General features: G+C 44.5%; 1 protein-coding gene across 1 annotated transcript in view; it reads left to right on the top strand.

Annotated features, from left to right (window-relative positions):
* BNIP3L (BCL2 interacting protein 3 like) overlaps window positions 1–10,571 on the top strand; it is a 54,586-nt gene extending 44,015 nt beyond the window's left edge. The window contains exon 6 of the mRNA XM_068274720.1: window positions 4,775–10,571. Coding sequence (XP_068130821.1) covers window positions 4,775–4,823 — 49 coding nt within the window. The 3' untranslated portion in view covers window positions 4,824–10,571. The remainder of the gene's footprint in view (window positions 1–4,774) is intronic.
* The last annotated feature ends 5,824 nt before the right edge of the window (window positions 10,572–16,395 follow it).

Genomic DNA, 16,395 nt, shown 5'->3' with positions numbered 1-16,395 from the left:
GCTGCAGGATGATCGCAGGAACCAGGTAAGGTGAGATATTCATCTTGCAGGGGCATTTTTTTTGTACATTCCGACCACGGAGGGGGAGAGATGAAGGATCACGCTGTTTGCTACAGCGGTGATCATTCATCCGAGGGGGGGGGGGGGGTCACTAATTGGCTACAAGTGAACATGTTCCCTTTTGCCAATTAGTAAGGCAGCTGACAGTGCCGGGGGGTGCGCTCTGAAGCGCACCTGTTCCTGCACAAAAAGGCTGCAAGCAGGTCAGTATATCTACGTGGCTGTGGCTTGGAGGGTGGCACAACTGACATAGATATACTGTAGTGATGGGGAAAGTGGTTAAAATCTGTGGCGCTGCCGCCTGCCTGACAAGTAGCCCCCACGCCTTCCCCTGGCTAGCAGCAGTACTCTTACCTTTCCAGTTGGTGCGTATCCTCCCGGGTCTAGTGCTTTAACTTCATGCAGTGGGTCTCCTCCTCCCCCTGTCCCTCGTCTTTTTCAGGTCATGTGACAAGCTAGTTCAAACACTACAGCTTTGGCGTGTAAGCTGCCGGAGCTTCTAGTGTTTGAAAGTCGGCTTGTGTCACATGGCATGGAAGAGAAGAGGAGACATGGGGAGGAGGCTTGTAACACCAACCTGGGAAGACACAAGCCAGCCAGACAGGTGAGTGTACTGCCGCTAAACTGCATCATTTGTTGCCAAAGCAAACGCCACTAGCTACACGCTCCTAACCCGCTGGTGTTTGAGCAAAATTTTCCATCTTGTCCAATTGATCTTGGATGGAAATCAATCGGGCAACGTTTGTGTTACCGATTTCACAGCAGATTTGATCACTGAGATCAAATCTGTTGTATATCCAGGACTTAGGAGTTGGAGTCGGAGAAATGTTTGGGTACCTGGAGTTGGTGGTTTCATTAACTGAGGTGTCAGAGTTGGAGTCGGATGATTGTTGTACCCACTCCATAGCCCGGTGTATATCGATAGTCGGCCAGTGTATTGTTTGCTTTAGTAATTTTATGGAGACTAAGCAAAGATGGACTTTGGACAGCTGATTAGCTTGCTTAGCTGGGAATTGTTCCCATTAACATAATTTTGAAAACATATGCATAGTGGTCATAAGACTCCTCGTACAGTTACTATTTTTTGCCAAGTAATCAAAAAGAATCCAGACATTTCAGGCTTCCCTCCTTCCAGATAAGTATTAAGGTGAGACTTTGGCAATAGGACGAGCTGCTAAGCACGTCCCCCTGGCGCTGAACTCTTTGTAGGCTTATAAAGTTATAATTTTTGATTTATAAAGCAATAACATATTCCCTGGCGCTGTACAGAGTGAGAAACACACATGGGATACATAATAATATAGACAACGGTATGTGCAAAATATCGACATTGGTACATAATACAGAATTGGTAGACATAGTAATTACAGTGACAAATGTACATCAAGAAGTTTTGAATCGGGATAGTACCATTTACTGACTAACTTAAAGGGCAACTGAAGTGAGAAGACTATGGAGGCTGCCATGTTTGTTTCCTTTTAAACAATACCAGTTGCCTGGCAGCCCTGTTGGTCTGTTTGCTTGGAGAAGTGTCTGAATCACACCAGAAACGAGCATGCAGCGAATCTTGTCAGATCTGACAATAATGTCAGTAACACCAGATCTGCTGCATGCTCGTTCTGGGTCTATGGCTGAAAGTATTGGAGGCAGAGGGTCAGCAGGGCTGCCAGGCAACTGGTATTTCTTAAAGGGATACTGTAGGGGGGTCGGGGGAAAATGAGCTGAACTTACCCGGGGCTTCTAATGGTCCCCCGCAGACATCCTGTGTTGGCACAGCCACTCACCGATGCTCCGGCCCCGCCTCCAGTTCACTTCTGGAATTTCTGACTTTAAAGTCAGAAAACCACTGCGCCTGCGTTGCCGTGTCCTCGCTCCCGCTGATGTCACCAGGAGTGTACTGCGCAGACACAGACCATACTGGGCCTGCGCTGTGCGCTGTTGATGACATCAGCAGGATCGAGGACACGGCAACGCAGGCGCAGTGATTTTCTGACTTTAAAGTCAGAAATTCCAGAAGTGAACCGGAGGCGGGGCCAGAGCATTGGGGAGTGGCTGCGCCAACACAGGATGTCTGCGGGGGACCATTAGAAGCCCCGGGTAAGTTCAGCTCTTTTCCCCCGACCCCCTACAGCAGTGCTGTCCAACTTCATGGGCATGGAGGGCCATTTTTTTTTCAGACCCCATGGTGGAGGTCCGAAGGTTCTTGCTAGAGTCGCAGCAACCCCCCCCCCCCCCCCCCCCCAGGAAAAAATGCAATTAAAGGACAATTAGATTGGCAGCACTTTCCACAAAATGCAATTTAAGATGTTGGTGAAGATGTGTGGCGCGCGCAGCGCGCCAAAAACCACAAGGGTTGCGTTGAGTGTAGAGCGCCGTGCCGAAAAATGGGTGTGGCCATGGACCAGAATGCGGGTGTGGCCACAGGTGGAGACAAATTTACATGAATTTAGCAATGTGGGACATTAGATTAGGACAGTGGTGGTGAACCTTTTGGAGGCCGAGTGTCCAAACTGCAACCCAAAAGTCACTTATCGCAAAGTGGCAACAGCAATTTAAACTACATACAAAGGTTTTAACTCATACATGAACATTATGGAAAATCCAAGTTGAAAATAAACTGTGAAGATAAACAATTTCATCCATCCTACTCCTGAAAAATGTGGGTTTTTTTAGAACCTCCCAGTTTTATTTTCCGTTTTTAAAAGCTAAAAAAGTAGGTTTAACGCTATTGTTTCATGATGACGATTCAGCTTTTCCATAGTCTCGCAGTTCGCAATCATGTGACCCCCAACAAGACAAATTCAGCAATCTTGAGGCCCCCAACAAGACAAATTCAGCAATCTTGAGGCCCCCAACAAGACAAAATCAGCAATCTTGAGGCCCCCAACAAGACAAAATCAGCAATCTTGAGGGCCCCAACAAGACAAATTCAGCAATCGTGATGCCCCCAACAAATCATGAGGCCCCCAACAAGACAAATTCAGCAATCATGAGGCCCCCAACACGACAAATTCAGCAGTCATGAGGCACATAAATAGAGAGCATTTCACATAAATAGGCAGAAGATAGTGACAGGTGCCCCCCCAGTAAGTGACAGGTGTCCCCCCAGTTAGATAGTGACAGGTGTCCCCCCAGTTAGTGACAGGTGTCCCCCCCAGTTAGAGAGTGACAGGTGCCCCCCAGTTAGAGAGTGACAGGTGCCCCCCAAGTTAGAGAGTGACAGGTGCCCCCCAGTGAGAGTGACAGGTGTTCCCCCAGTGAGAGTGACAGGTGCCCCCCAGTGAGAGTGACAGGTGCCCCCCAGTGAGAGTGACAGGTGCCCCCCAGTGAGAGTGACAGGTGCTCCCCCAGTGAGAGTGACAGGTGCCCCCCAGTGAGAGTGGCAGGTGCCCCCCAGTGAGAGTGACAGGTGCCCCCCAGTGAGAGTGACAGGTGCCCCCCAGTGAGAGTGACAGGTGCCCCCCAGTGAGAGTGACAGGTGCCCCCCAGTGAGAGTGACAGGTGCCCCCCAGTGAGAGTGACAGGTGCCCCCCAGTGAGAGTGGCAGGTGCCCCCCAGTGAGAGTGGCAGGTGCCCCCCAGTGAGAGTGGCAGGGGCCCCCCAGTGAGAGTGACAGGTGCCCCCCAGTGAGAGTGACAGGTGCCCCCCAGTGAGAGTGACAGGTGGCCCCCCAGTGAGAGTGACAGGTGGCCCCCCAGTGAGAGTGACAGGTGGCCCCCCAGTGAGAGTGACAGGTGGCCCCCCAGTGAGAGTGACAGGTGCCTCCCAGTGAGAGTGACAGGTGCCTCCCAGTGAGAGTGACAGGTGCCCCCCAGTGAGAGTGACAGGCGTTTCCCCCATTGCCTCGCCCGTTACCTCTCTCCTGTGCCCCGCTGCCGCTGCCTCACAGCTCACTAGCTCAGACCTCACAGATCGTGGCGACTGAAACAAGCAGAGCGCGCGCATAACACCCGCGCGGCAGAACGTCACATGCGGAAGTGACTGATTTTACTTCCGCATGTGACGTACTCCGTGCGGGTAATATGCGCACTCTGTTAGCCTCAGTCGCCGCGATCTGTGAGGTCTGAGCTAGTGAGCTAGTGAGCTGTGAGGCAGCGGGGACACAGGAGAGGCCACACAAGAGGGAGCAGGCATGGTGCTCATAGCGCACGCCATGCCTGCATCCCGGGGAGAGGAGCGGGCCGCAACAGGAGGCCTGGCGGGCCGGATGTGGCCCGCGGGCCGCCAGTTGGACAGCACTGCCCTACAGTATCCCTTTAAAGGGAAATAAACATGCCAGCCTCCATATACCTCTCTCTTTAGTTGTCCTTTAACCCTCCTGGCGTTCAATTTCCCCAGGATTTCTGTGCAAAAAGTGATCAACTTAGCCCTTTTTTCCCTGTAACTCGCCAAAATGTGCCAAGCAAGGGTCTAGTATACAGTGCAGGAGCGTATTGACGTGTATGCACATCAATACTGTTCACAGCATGTTTTTGTATTGACGTGTATAACTGTTAAACGTGTATAACTGTTAGGGAGGTTAAAGGACAACTGTAATGAGACAGCAGTTTTGGAGGTTTTGATTATTTGCATATTCAGCGGTGATGCATTGTGAGAGACCTCATATGCTCACTCCAACCTGAATAATCGTAAATACCTTCTGTTCAGTTATAACTGACTGTTGTGTAAAAGGACCCTTACTCTGCACTTGTTTGATTTTACTTTTTTTTTGCAGAATTTACATTGGGAAGAGGCTGACCCTCCCATCAGCCAGTTCCTATTGATGGAGCATGACCTGGAATTGAACCCCTGACCCTGTGAAGATGTGTTCCTGTCACATTTGTGCATTTGAACTTTGCACCATGTTAAGCATGACTGTCAAAGCACCCTTTTCCTTTCACCCATCTTCCAAATCCCGGGAATCCTTTCTAACCATCTCGTGGGATCAGAGCACCAATCCGCAATGTGAAGATCCTGATTTACCCAACAGAGGATTGCTTGTTTCCTGGCACCTTCTCCACAGAGCCACAAGCGCAGCTTTCCCTGGGAGGAAAAGAAACGGGGTCTGATGAAGATGTTCCTGTCAATGCTGGGATGAAGCCAGCAGAGCTTTGGATGTAGCCAGAAGTGCTCTCGCTGTTGCTGTCCAAATTTATCCTGCAGAATCCAGACAGCGTTTTCTTGATGAGGAAAACGTTTGCTTTTGTTGGCTGGAGTCATCTGCCCCCTCACTATAGTAGAAGACAGGACCTATAACATTTATAGCGTGCTTTTCTCCTAGTGGACTCAAAGCACTTCAGGGCTGCAGCCACTTAGAGCACTTTCCATGGGTGACCAGGAGCATTAGGGAGCCTTGCTTAAAGACTCCTTACTGTTTTACGAACTGGCTTGAGCTAGGATTCAAACCCTGGTCAAAGGCTTGAACCCTATTTTAACAGCAGCACCTTTAACCGATACGCTCTCGCTTCCGTTGTCTCCATGAAGCCAACCTTGCCAAAAAGCTGCCTCAAGACAGGACTGCACTTACTCTGGTAAAGCTGAAAGTGGTTTTACGAATAAACGTAAGATGGAACCATCGTTGGTTAAGATAACATGCCTGGAATGTGCTTTCAGTTCAGCCACCAGCAAGCAGTACCTGCTGTCAATTCATATATCAAGTTTGCAGTTTTCTCTCCCGACAATTCTTGGATGAAACTACCATTCGGACAGTCCTTGTTGAAAATCAAATATGCTAAAGATAGCTCTGCAATAAAGCTGTGCAAACAATCAGAGTTTCGTAACTGCAGCCAAAACGAGACATTCCGCAGATACGAAGGCAGACAGCTGAGCATCCCTTCAGCCCCCCCTTCCAGTCTGCATGGAAAGCAACCCACAAGTGAAATAATTAGGGAAATATTACAGGGACTCTGAAATATATTAAATTCCTTAAATACGGGGACTACTTTTCAGATTCCATCTCAGGACAGTCGGCAAAATATTTGGGGATTCACAATACAATATAGTTTGTACAACAAAAGCAGCACATATACAAGATGTAGCTCTACGTTGTGCAGCCGATGATCTAGATAGTTATTTTATCTAATATAGGTAGAACAGCATAGTGACCTGTACTGATCGTGAACATCTCCTGTCCATTGTCATTCCCTGGGATGAAACCAGTTACCCACACACTGCCCTCTTGTGTACATAGAGACCTCTGTCACCGTTTTTGTATGTGAAGAACATAACCTCATGTAACAGATCCCTGTTATTGGAAACAGTTTGGATCCACATCTCTGTAACCAATTTACAGATGACAGCACCTAGTTCTACGGGGGCTCTAGTTCTACGGAGGTTCTACAGCACCTAGTTCTACGAATGCTCTAGTTCTACGGAGGTTCTACGGCACCTAGTTCTACGAATGCTCTAGTTCTACGGAGGTTCTACAGCACCTAGTTCTATGGAGGCTCTATTTGGTTTTATTGCTCTTCGCTTCGTTGATACAAAATAAGGACAACCTTTTATTTCAGGTTTGGGGCCTGAACAGAAAACTGCACAATCCCTCGTTGACTTGTCCTTGCTTTGCAAGCTCAAGGATAAAGTATTAGCCTAACACAACCTGTAATATCCTCACCACTCCTTCAGTTTCCAGGCTGGAAATCTAGTGAACATTCTTTTTCCTTTTTTTTCCATCTGTTATACGCATTAGTTATAGTCTTGTTGTAAAATGTGAATTTGTACTTCATGAAGATCCTGAGGAGCCTTTATCGCTAGGATATTCATATTTTGAGGATCATATCTATGGCTTAGGACTCCACTGTCTAGAATTTTTCATTTTTAATGAGAAGGAATGTGTGCAGCTAATGCATGCTTGCAAGCCACATCCTGATTTTACAGGTCTTGAAGGAAGATATGGAGTTTGGAAGACAAGAGGAGTCATATGCTGGGCCTTAAGCAGCTTCACAGAACCTTGAAGAAAAGACACATACTAACATTCACATAAGGCGGGATTCTACCTGATTGGGGTTGTCATGACAGATATATTTTACAAAAAGCGTTACAGTGAAGATGAGCTACTCAATGTGATCTCATTATATGGCTCATGTAACAAGACGAGGCCTTTAGAAATTCAACAATGCATAAGATTAGAGATCTGCCCAAAATTAAACATTTTTGTTTATATGGAGATTAACAAAGTGGATAAAAAAATATATATTTGTTTTCTTCTGTGTGTTTCTAAAGATCTGCTCTTAAAGTGAAACTCCAGCAACCCCCAGAAAAGGGTTATATCTTTAGTTAAGTTTTAGTGCTGTTTATGTCACTTTGACGAGATTTCCCTTCTTCTCTTGCACAAATGACAGCTAGAATCAGAGAGTGGGGAAGTTGCTTCCTCTTGGGCACAGACAACTATAACACTTTTGTAGTTTGACTACGTCTGTCAGGTACTTATTATTTAGTATTTATATAGCGCTGGCCACTTTTGCAGTGCTTTATAGAGTGTATTCTCACTAACTGTCCTTCAGAGGGGCTCACAGTCTAATCCCTACCATAGTCATATGTCCATCATAGTCTAGGGCCAATTTAGATGGAAGCCACTTATCTGTATGTTTTTGGGGATGTGGGAGGAAATATAGACACAGGGAATGTACAAACTCTTTAACAGTGGCCCAGCTGGGATTCAAACCCATGGATCCAGCGCTGCAAGGCGAGAGTGCTATCCAATACGCCACCATAATGCCCACTTATCATTGTGTCCCTGCTGGGAATATATCCCTTACTTCCTACCTGGGTGCCTGGGCAGGATCAGTGAAGGAAGAATACATTCTTAAAGTGCCCATACATCTGGGGATTTTGGTGGCACATCATCTAATAGACAGATCTCTCGTTGCTCAAATCAGATGGAAAATCGGCCGCCAAATCAGTAGATTTATCAGCACCTTTAGTCTTTGTCACATTGATAATGGGGACTTGTTTTTCACGTGATGTGTGTAGCTCCCCTATAAAGACCAGTTTCAGGAAAACCTTGACTCCTCTCTGTTATGTGGTAGAGGGTCTCTTGCTTATGCAACTCCTGGATATTAATGGACCCAAATAAATTATTTCCACAAAGTTTATCCCTCCCACCTCGCTTAGCATTGCAGTGGACAGAACCCATTTCTTTTTAACTGAAGTGTGATCAATATTTTCAGCTGCAGAGAGTTAAAAACAGTTCAAGCAGTGAAATAAGCGCAGCAGTAACAAGTCCCCTACACAAGTTAAATGGTGCACTTTTGCCAAAAAATGTAAGCACTTATACGTTTCCAAAAATAGCAGCACCGTGGCTTGTGACCAGATTTTTAAACCAATGTATTCAGCTGCCAGGAGTGTTCTTTCTGTGACATTGCAGCATGTGCTGCTCTCTGACATCCTCTGTGTGATATAATTCTCTTCCCTCATGTCACATCGACCATCAGATAGATCTCTCTTAGATCAAATCTGATCAGAGAGGGATCAAATCCTTTCACACACTAGGCATAGATTTTTACTAGAATTCAGCATGAAACCTGTTTAAAACCTATCAAACCACAGCGTTGCACTGTTCGATGCTATGGGCTGGCGATCTGCTCCCGATCCCCTGCCGATCGATAACTTCCGCCAGGTGTAATGATCAATTCAGAAATCGATCGGACAATTTTTAGGGCATCAGTTTACAGCAGATTCAATTAAAAAGTCGATAACTGTATGGCCACCTTTGGTGTCAGTAGAGTCATGGGAGATAAAGGCAAGCTCTTCATAAGTGGATTATGTAAACACAATCAGATGGGATAAAACTATTGGGCCATTCCACTGACCTCTTCAGAAGCTGTGGAAGCAGTAGTTGTGGTTACAGGCATTAGCAGAGGAACGTTGAAAAGCTGATTTTAGATGACAATGACAGGATCCCGTTAAATTTAATAAGCTATTAGATTTCAGCATGGCCACATTGGAAGCCATATGGCCCCATTTCTATGACTGGAGTTACACTTTAGGCCGGAGAGCAGATTTATCACAATAAGCAAGATAATGGTGAGTTTTAAGATGTCTGTGTCTTAAGGTGCATACACACATCCAATTTGATTCTACCACCTCCATGTGAGAGCCAACGGACTTTGAATGCTATGAAGAGATTGTGTAGATAAGCTCCCATGCTACATTCAGGTGGAAACATTGGCCGATCAAAATTGGATGTGTGTACCAGGCTTAACCCAGTTCAAAGACATATGTTGTTACGCAGCAGAGACCATCCCACCTATCCCCATCCAATTGTTAGTATCTGTGGATGCTGAGGTTGAGCCTTTCAGTAATGGTGCAAGGTTTGATAAGCATCCTATAGTCCTTCAGATTTCATTCTGTACCAGTTTATACATTAATCGTGGATGTGTGCTTTTAGGACTTCTTCCATCCCCCATGTACAGCCTTATGTACAGTAGCTGCCACATCCTAAATGTAACCCTCTATCTGGACCAACAAATTAATATTTTAAGCTGCTGGACCTTTATCCACTGGCAATTCTGTAAGACTACCGCTTCTACCAGCTTCTAGAGGCTTCTGTTTGGCTGTTACTTCTCCCATTCAGCAAACAGTGACCCCTTGTGGTAAGGAGAACAGCTTTTGTGGCTTGTGGCTGAAAATGTTGATTTTTGTTGGTAAAGGTATAGAGTCTTTGGCAATGGGTGGCAGCTGCAGGGGTGGGGGGAAGAGAAAACTCTTGAAAGCGCAGTTATCCTATGAGCTGCAATATTTGTAACCCTTTCACTGTATTTTACTTTGACTCTGGATTAGGAATCCATTCCAGAGGTCCCTCATCATGTAGGTCCATGATCCAGTGTTATATTTATAAATACACAGGTGTTCTATATTTGCAGGAAAATCAACACATGTTTACAGGACAGGAAAAAACTAACGGCCTCTCCTATCCAAAGTGTCTGAAGGGAAAAGTGTCTGTGTTGAACGCAGTCATTTCTCAGCTTGTCCCTTCCATTTTCTGAACTGCCTTTCAGTTTGGGAGTCAAGTAGGTCAGTTGCCTGGAGGCCACGCCTTCAGCTCTTTCAGACACTTCCTACATGAGGCCCAACATGGCTGCCATGAGATGTGTAGCGTCTTGGCGTGTAGTGTTTACCCTCCTCAGCCAACCACAGGTAAAGGAGGAGAAAAGCTGGTTTTGCTGTTGGCAGCATACTCTTTTATAACTTTGTTTTACAGTGGCAAGTTTTAGGTAGAAGAGCACCAGTTTGCTAAACTTTTGCGGTGGCGCCATTTTGTGGACGAGGCCGGTATGAGAATGCATTCTGTCAGTTCAGCAATTACCACAGTGCTGCCCAGTAATGTCTGTGGTTCCTGCTGAATTCACAGACTACATTCCTGTGACTATTGGTCAGACCACAGAATGGCCGCCTTCTCCATGGCAACATGCTCTATAAATGAACCAGTGTGATGAAGCATATATTGAAGTAGCCCTATTCCCAGGTACTGGGAAATGCCTAAACTGTAGCTGTAATCATTTTGTACCATTAAAATTCTCACTATAACTATACTGTTCGTCTCTGTGACTTTATTTAAAGGTTGATACGTTGTTGTGCATAAAGCGGGGTTTCCAGCTTGAAGGAACCTATTGAGGGGACTGTTACCTGTTATCACAGCTGAGGCTTCCAGCCACAGGTCTCCTCGGATATCCGTGTGAGAAATTAACCCTCAATATTCTGACAAAAGTAGCCACCTCCGACTCTCCTACACTATCCCTAACACACACCTTGCATAGCACTCTTATTGTAAAACTGCTGTTTCTCTTTTCTTTTGCCTAAAACTACATACACACGTGAGAATTGTCGCCAATCATGGATTGATGAACAATCCCATGGGGGACAGATTGGGGAACAATGCTGTAGAGGCACATCCCAAGCCTTGAGGCTAGTGATGTGTTTTGTTGCTGTGGAAGGGCACGGGGATCGATGATCGGCAGACGGCGGAGCGGGTTCAGACAGTCGGCGGAGGGTGGAAATAGCAGTGTGATCGGTAATGATCGGGCATCGGGGGTTGTTAGAGATGCCCTAGCAATATCGATCTTCTGCAGCTGTAGACACAATTATCAATGGAAATTGTCGTTGTTGGCCGTTTGAGCCGGCAGTTATCAAATGTGTGTGCGTAGCTTTACTCGAGCCTTAACCACTTCACCACTGAGGGGTTTTACCCCCTGAGCACCAGAGCAATTTTCACCTTTCAGCGCTCCTTCCATTCATTCGTCTATAACTTTATCATTACTTATCGCAATGAAATGAACTATATCTTGTTTTTTCCGCCACCAATTAGGCTTTCTTTAGGTGGGACATTATGCCAAGAATTTTTTTTTTCTAAATGTGTTTTAATGGGAAAATAGGAAAAATGTGGGGAAAAAAATAATTATTTTTCAGTTTTCGGCCATTATAGTTTTTAAATAATGCATGCTACTGTAATTAAAACCCATGAAATGTATTTGCCCTTTTGTCCCGGTTATAAAACCATTTAAATTATGTCCCTATCACAATGTTTGGCGCCAATATTTTATTTGGAAATAAAGGTGCATTTTTTTCATTTTTGCGTCTATCCCTAATTACAAGCCCATAGTTTATAAAGTAACAGTGTTATACCCTCTTGACATAAATATTTAAAAAGTTCAGTCCCTAAGGTAACTATTTATGTATTTTTTTTAATTGTACATTTTTTAATTTTTTTTTAATTACAAAAAAAATAAAATAAATGGGGAGTGTGGGAGGTAATGAGTTAATTTTATGTGTAAAAGTAATTTATTTGTATGTGAAAAATGTGTAGGGTGTAGTTTACTATTTGGCCACAAGATGGCCACAGTAACTTTTTGTTTTAATGCGACCTCCAAGCTTCCTTCCGGAAGCTTGGAGGAAGTATAAGGAGGCTGGACACGTGAGTTTTTTCTCACAATGATCGCGCTGCCCATAGGAGAGCAGCGGATCATTGCGGGGCTTAGATCAACGAACGGGAATGGATTTTCCCGTTCATTGATCTCTGGGCGAGCGGGCGGCGGCGTGTTTACTAGCGGCGGGCGGCGTGTTTACGAGCGGGAGCGCGGACAGCGTCGGGAACGCGGAAAGTACGTATTTCTCCATCCCTGGTTGTTAAAGGATGGAAAAAGGGGCGGAGAAATACGTACGCGCGGGGGTAAAGTGGTTAATTATGTCCTAACCTCAAGTGAAACAACCTAATCCTTTGACTGTCATTGACGCATCCTAAACCCTTGACTGTTATTGACACATCCTGTCATTGACACATCTTGGCAAGGCTATACCCTTTGACAGACAGCTATGGCATAGATCCACCTCATCAAAGCTGTCAAAGAGTGGATCCGAGATAAACTTTTACTCATTGCATAATTGTGTTCCTTTCATATTGTTTCTAGGGCATTCCTTAAGCCAAATACTTTTTGTTTTAATACTCTAATTCCCTATAAACTAAACTAGCCTCGTCCACAGCTTTTCAGAGTGCCTTGACATTTTCAGACAGTAGCAAAAGGCTCATGGGAGCTCAGCTTGCCTGTGTGTAATGTTTACAAACATGGCTGCTGTCGTATCACAGGAAGAAATAATAATATTCTGTTGAAGCTGTTTGCAGCTAGATTTTCTGTGTAAACTATCTAAACTTTAGATAAGATATATAGACAAGTTACTTGTTATAGTTAGTTTTTCATCCTGGTTCCGCTTTAACATTAGCTCCCGCATGCTTTTTTTTAAAATAATAAAGTTCTGCCTGTCATTTAGGGGTGATCCAAGCTGCTCTCTAGTTGCTCAGTTACCTATGAAGTGAGGCAGATGCTGCTCCTTATCCATGCTCGCCACCATGCTGCTCTTCCCTGCTAGCTTACATATCAGAATAGCCGCATAGTGTTCGGATGAGGAGATGGATGAACATGAACATGCTCCCTCATCTTTGTGCTCAAACATGGCTTGGGCACCAGAGGTGCAATTGTGGACTGAGAGTTCTGCAGCAAAAGGGTTAAACTGATACCTAAAAATAACCTCTCTTCTGAATTGTCATTAACACTAAAATTATTCGGCACTTCAATGCCCACACCAACCATAACTAGCAATGGGCAATAAACTGTTGGTTATTTATTTAGTTGTTTAGTAGCGCTACAATCTTCCACAGCGCCTTACAGTGTATGTAGCTTTGTCGCTAGCTGTCCCTTAAAGTGAACCTCCGGACTAAAAATCTACTCAGCAGAACTGAAAAGGCTTGGTGTTTCTTTAACAGTTTCACAGCATCAGAACTTTGTTTTTCTTACCAAAGCATCATTTTTAGCTGCATTTTTAGCTAAGCTGCACCCATCAAAGAGACCTGCCCGGGCGGTTTTTCCCTGATGCTGTGCAAAGCATGATGGGATTTCCTATGTTGTTGTTCACGTTGCCTAGCAACTGGCAGGGGTGATCAGCACACAGGATAGTTGGAACTGTGTCTCATGCTCCCTGTCACCTCCTTTCAACCAAAAAGATGGCTGCCGTTATGAAATCAAACATTTGCCTGTTCTTTTAAAACAGGGTGGGTAAAAGATTATATTACCTATCTATTTTAATTAACATAACTAATGTAACTTAATAACAGTATGTTTGTTTAGGCTGGAGTTCCTCTTTAAGGGGGCTCACAATCCAAACTGAGTTGATGCTCATTTTATCAATGTTATGCAGCTTAGAAATAGACCATCTAAATATACAAATTATACTTGTTGTAGGAGATAGTCTCTTTAAAACTTCACTTTTAATAAAAGGCTTGTACATATAGTGTATATATGTCATATTACTGAGGTGTCATGAACGTATTTTGATGTTTTTGTATGTATAGCACTGCTGTACTTTGTATTTGTCCACTGACGAAGCCCCCAGAGTTTATGGGGGTGAAACATGTTGGGCTAGGTAGAGGGGTGGTGTGTTTAGCAGGGCTGTGGAGTCGGAGTCGTGGAGTCGGGCAATTTTGGGTGCCTGGAGTCGGAGTCGGGAAAAAATGCACCGACTCCGACTCCTAATGAATTTGTAACTGTAATTAAAATAGAAAATATGATAAAATGTTCTATTTCTCAGATAATAGTCATTAAAAATAATGTATATATACAGTATATATACAGTAATAGCTGTGCTTAGTCCACAAAAATGAAATAAACCAATCAAAATTAGTTACTTGCGCTGCTTCAATAAAGCAGTCCCCGTATTTTTAAGGTCAGATATACAGATCTGATTGTGACTGTATATATGATGTGTACACAGGAATCTCTTATATATACTAAATAACATCTATGCTGTAAGAATAAAGCCTGATGTATAGCTGTGTCACTAATAGAGATGGTCAATGGTCAAGAGATGGAAATAATTCTGCATTGATGCTGAATTATGCAAATGTATGCACTCCCTTTGCTGATGAAATCAAATAATTTGATATATTGTTAAAATTTGGTTTGGTGACTACAAATTAAAGGGTACCTGAGACGGATGAAAAGTAAAGTTTTATACATACCTGGGGCTTCCTCCAGCCCCCTTCAGGCTAATCAGTCCCTCGCTGTCCTCCACCACCCGGATCTTCTGCTATGAGTCCTGGTAATTCAGCCAGTCAGCGCTGTCCGGCCGCATGCCGCTCCCACAGCCAGGAACATTCTGCACCTGCGCAATAGTGCTGCACAGGTGTAGTATGCTCCTGGCGGCGGAGTGTGTGCATGCGCACTACGCCCGACTGGCTCAAGTACCTGGACTCATAGCAGAAGATCCAGGTGGTGGAGGAGGACAACGAGGGACTGATTATCCTGAAGGCGGCTGGAGGAAGCCCCAGGTCTGTATAAAACTTTAATTTCATCTGTCTCAGGTATACTTTGTTACACAGTAGTACTATACTCTACATATGCACTCCCCACAGAGCTGCAGGGAATCCACTGAGAATGCTGTGCACATTGAACACAGAGGTGTTGTCTGTCACCCATAAACCTTGTTCAGATTGTGCATGAAGAATGTGTAATAGAGGAAGAATCTCCTCATTCCCCTGCAGAGTACCTGCACATCATTCTTACATGTACCCACACTTACATTGCCTAGGGCCTGATAGATGTTCTTTGTTCCGGTTTGTACCTTTTACAAGTACTCTTACCAAGGACTAGTTTTAGTCTAAAGGGAATAAATATAGTAGTCTATATATCCTTCTCACTTCAGTTGTCTTGTAAAATTCCTAAGCGTTGGCAGTTAAGAGCCGAATTTCATGTTACATACTTTTAATCAACAAAATTGTAATATGCAAATTAGAGGAGTCGGAGTCGAGGAGTCGGAGTCGGTGGAATCCTAAACTGAGGAGTCGGAGTCGGTGGATTTTTGGACCGACTCCACAGCCCTGGTGTTTAGGACATGCATTCTGATTAATGAGGATTTAAAGGGGAAAACGTCCTGAAGATACAATGGATCTGACGTTCACTAGGGACATTAGAATCCTAGTCCCCCTCCATTCTTTATTGATTTTTATTGAAAAAATATATACAAAATATACAATACAATAAATAATAATGATATTCGTGATCAAGGATCACAAAAGCAAAACATACATAATCGATATATACATTGTATATCCTATACATAATGTATTAGCAACAATACTATTTACACAAGGTGATTAATTATCCATATCACAAACTTGTATCAAGCAAAACAAAGGATTATAAATCCCTGAGCAGAAGAATACTCATTCAATCTACATTCAAAACCAGACAGGACAACAGGACACATGAATCCATCACCTACACCCAACAAGTGACTATCACCAGAAACAACGACCACTCATTCTGCCATTTATGCAGGAGGGGTAAACAAAGACAAAAATATCAAAATCAACACAGGACAAACAAGGACACCCATAAGTTAGTTGGAGGGATAACTCCACTAATTATGTCTGCGGCCAATCATCAAAAAAGGTATGGAAAAAATAAAAAAAAACTGAAAAGGGTGATAAGAAACAGAGAGCTCACCCAGAAGAGACGGAGATAGGCTAAGGAGGCCTGATGTTCTGCCACGCAAGAACCCAGGCACCTCTGCCCAAACTACGCCTCTCCAAGTCCCGGATCCTAGATACCTCACCCAGAATATTGCCTACCACCACCTGAACAGGAATGGTTTTATGCCTAAGTGGTACCTGACACCGTGCCAACCATGTGTGCTGCCTAACAACTAAGCTGACTAAGTATAAGGTGCATAAATCAAAACCCTGGTGGTGTCTGAATGCTCCATACGCCCACTCTGCGTAACTTAGACGCTCCAGAAAGGGAATACCTAGGCTTCCTCCCACCTGTTTATACACTTCAACGTTAAAAGGACAATGAAGTAGAAAGTGGT

This window comes from Hyperolius riggenbachi, chromosome 3 (genome assembly GCF_040937935.1).
Source record: "Hyperolius riggenbachi isolate aHypRig1 chromosome 3, aHypRig1.pri, whole genome shotgun sequence".
Taxonomy (NCBI): domain Eukaryota; kingdom Metazoa; phylum Chordata; class Amphibia; order Anura; family Hyperoliidae; genus Hyperolius; species Hyperolius riggenbachi.
Note: the sequence above shows the minus strand (reverse complement) of the source record. Positions and strands in the feature narration are given on the sequence as shown.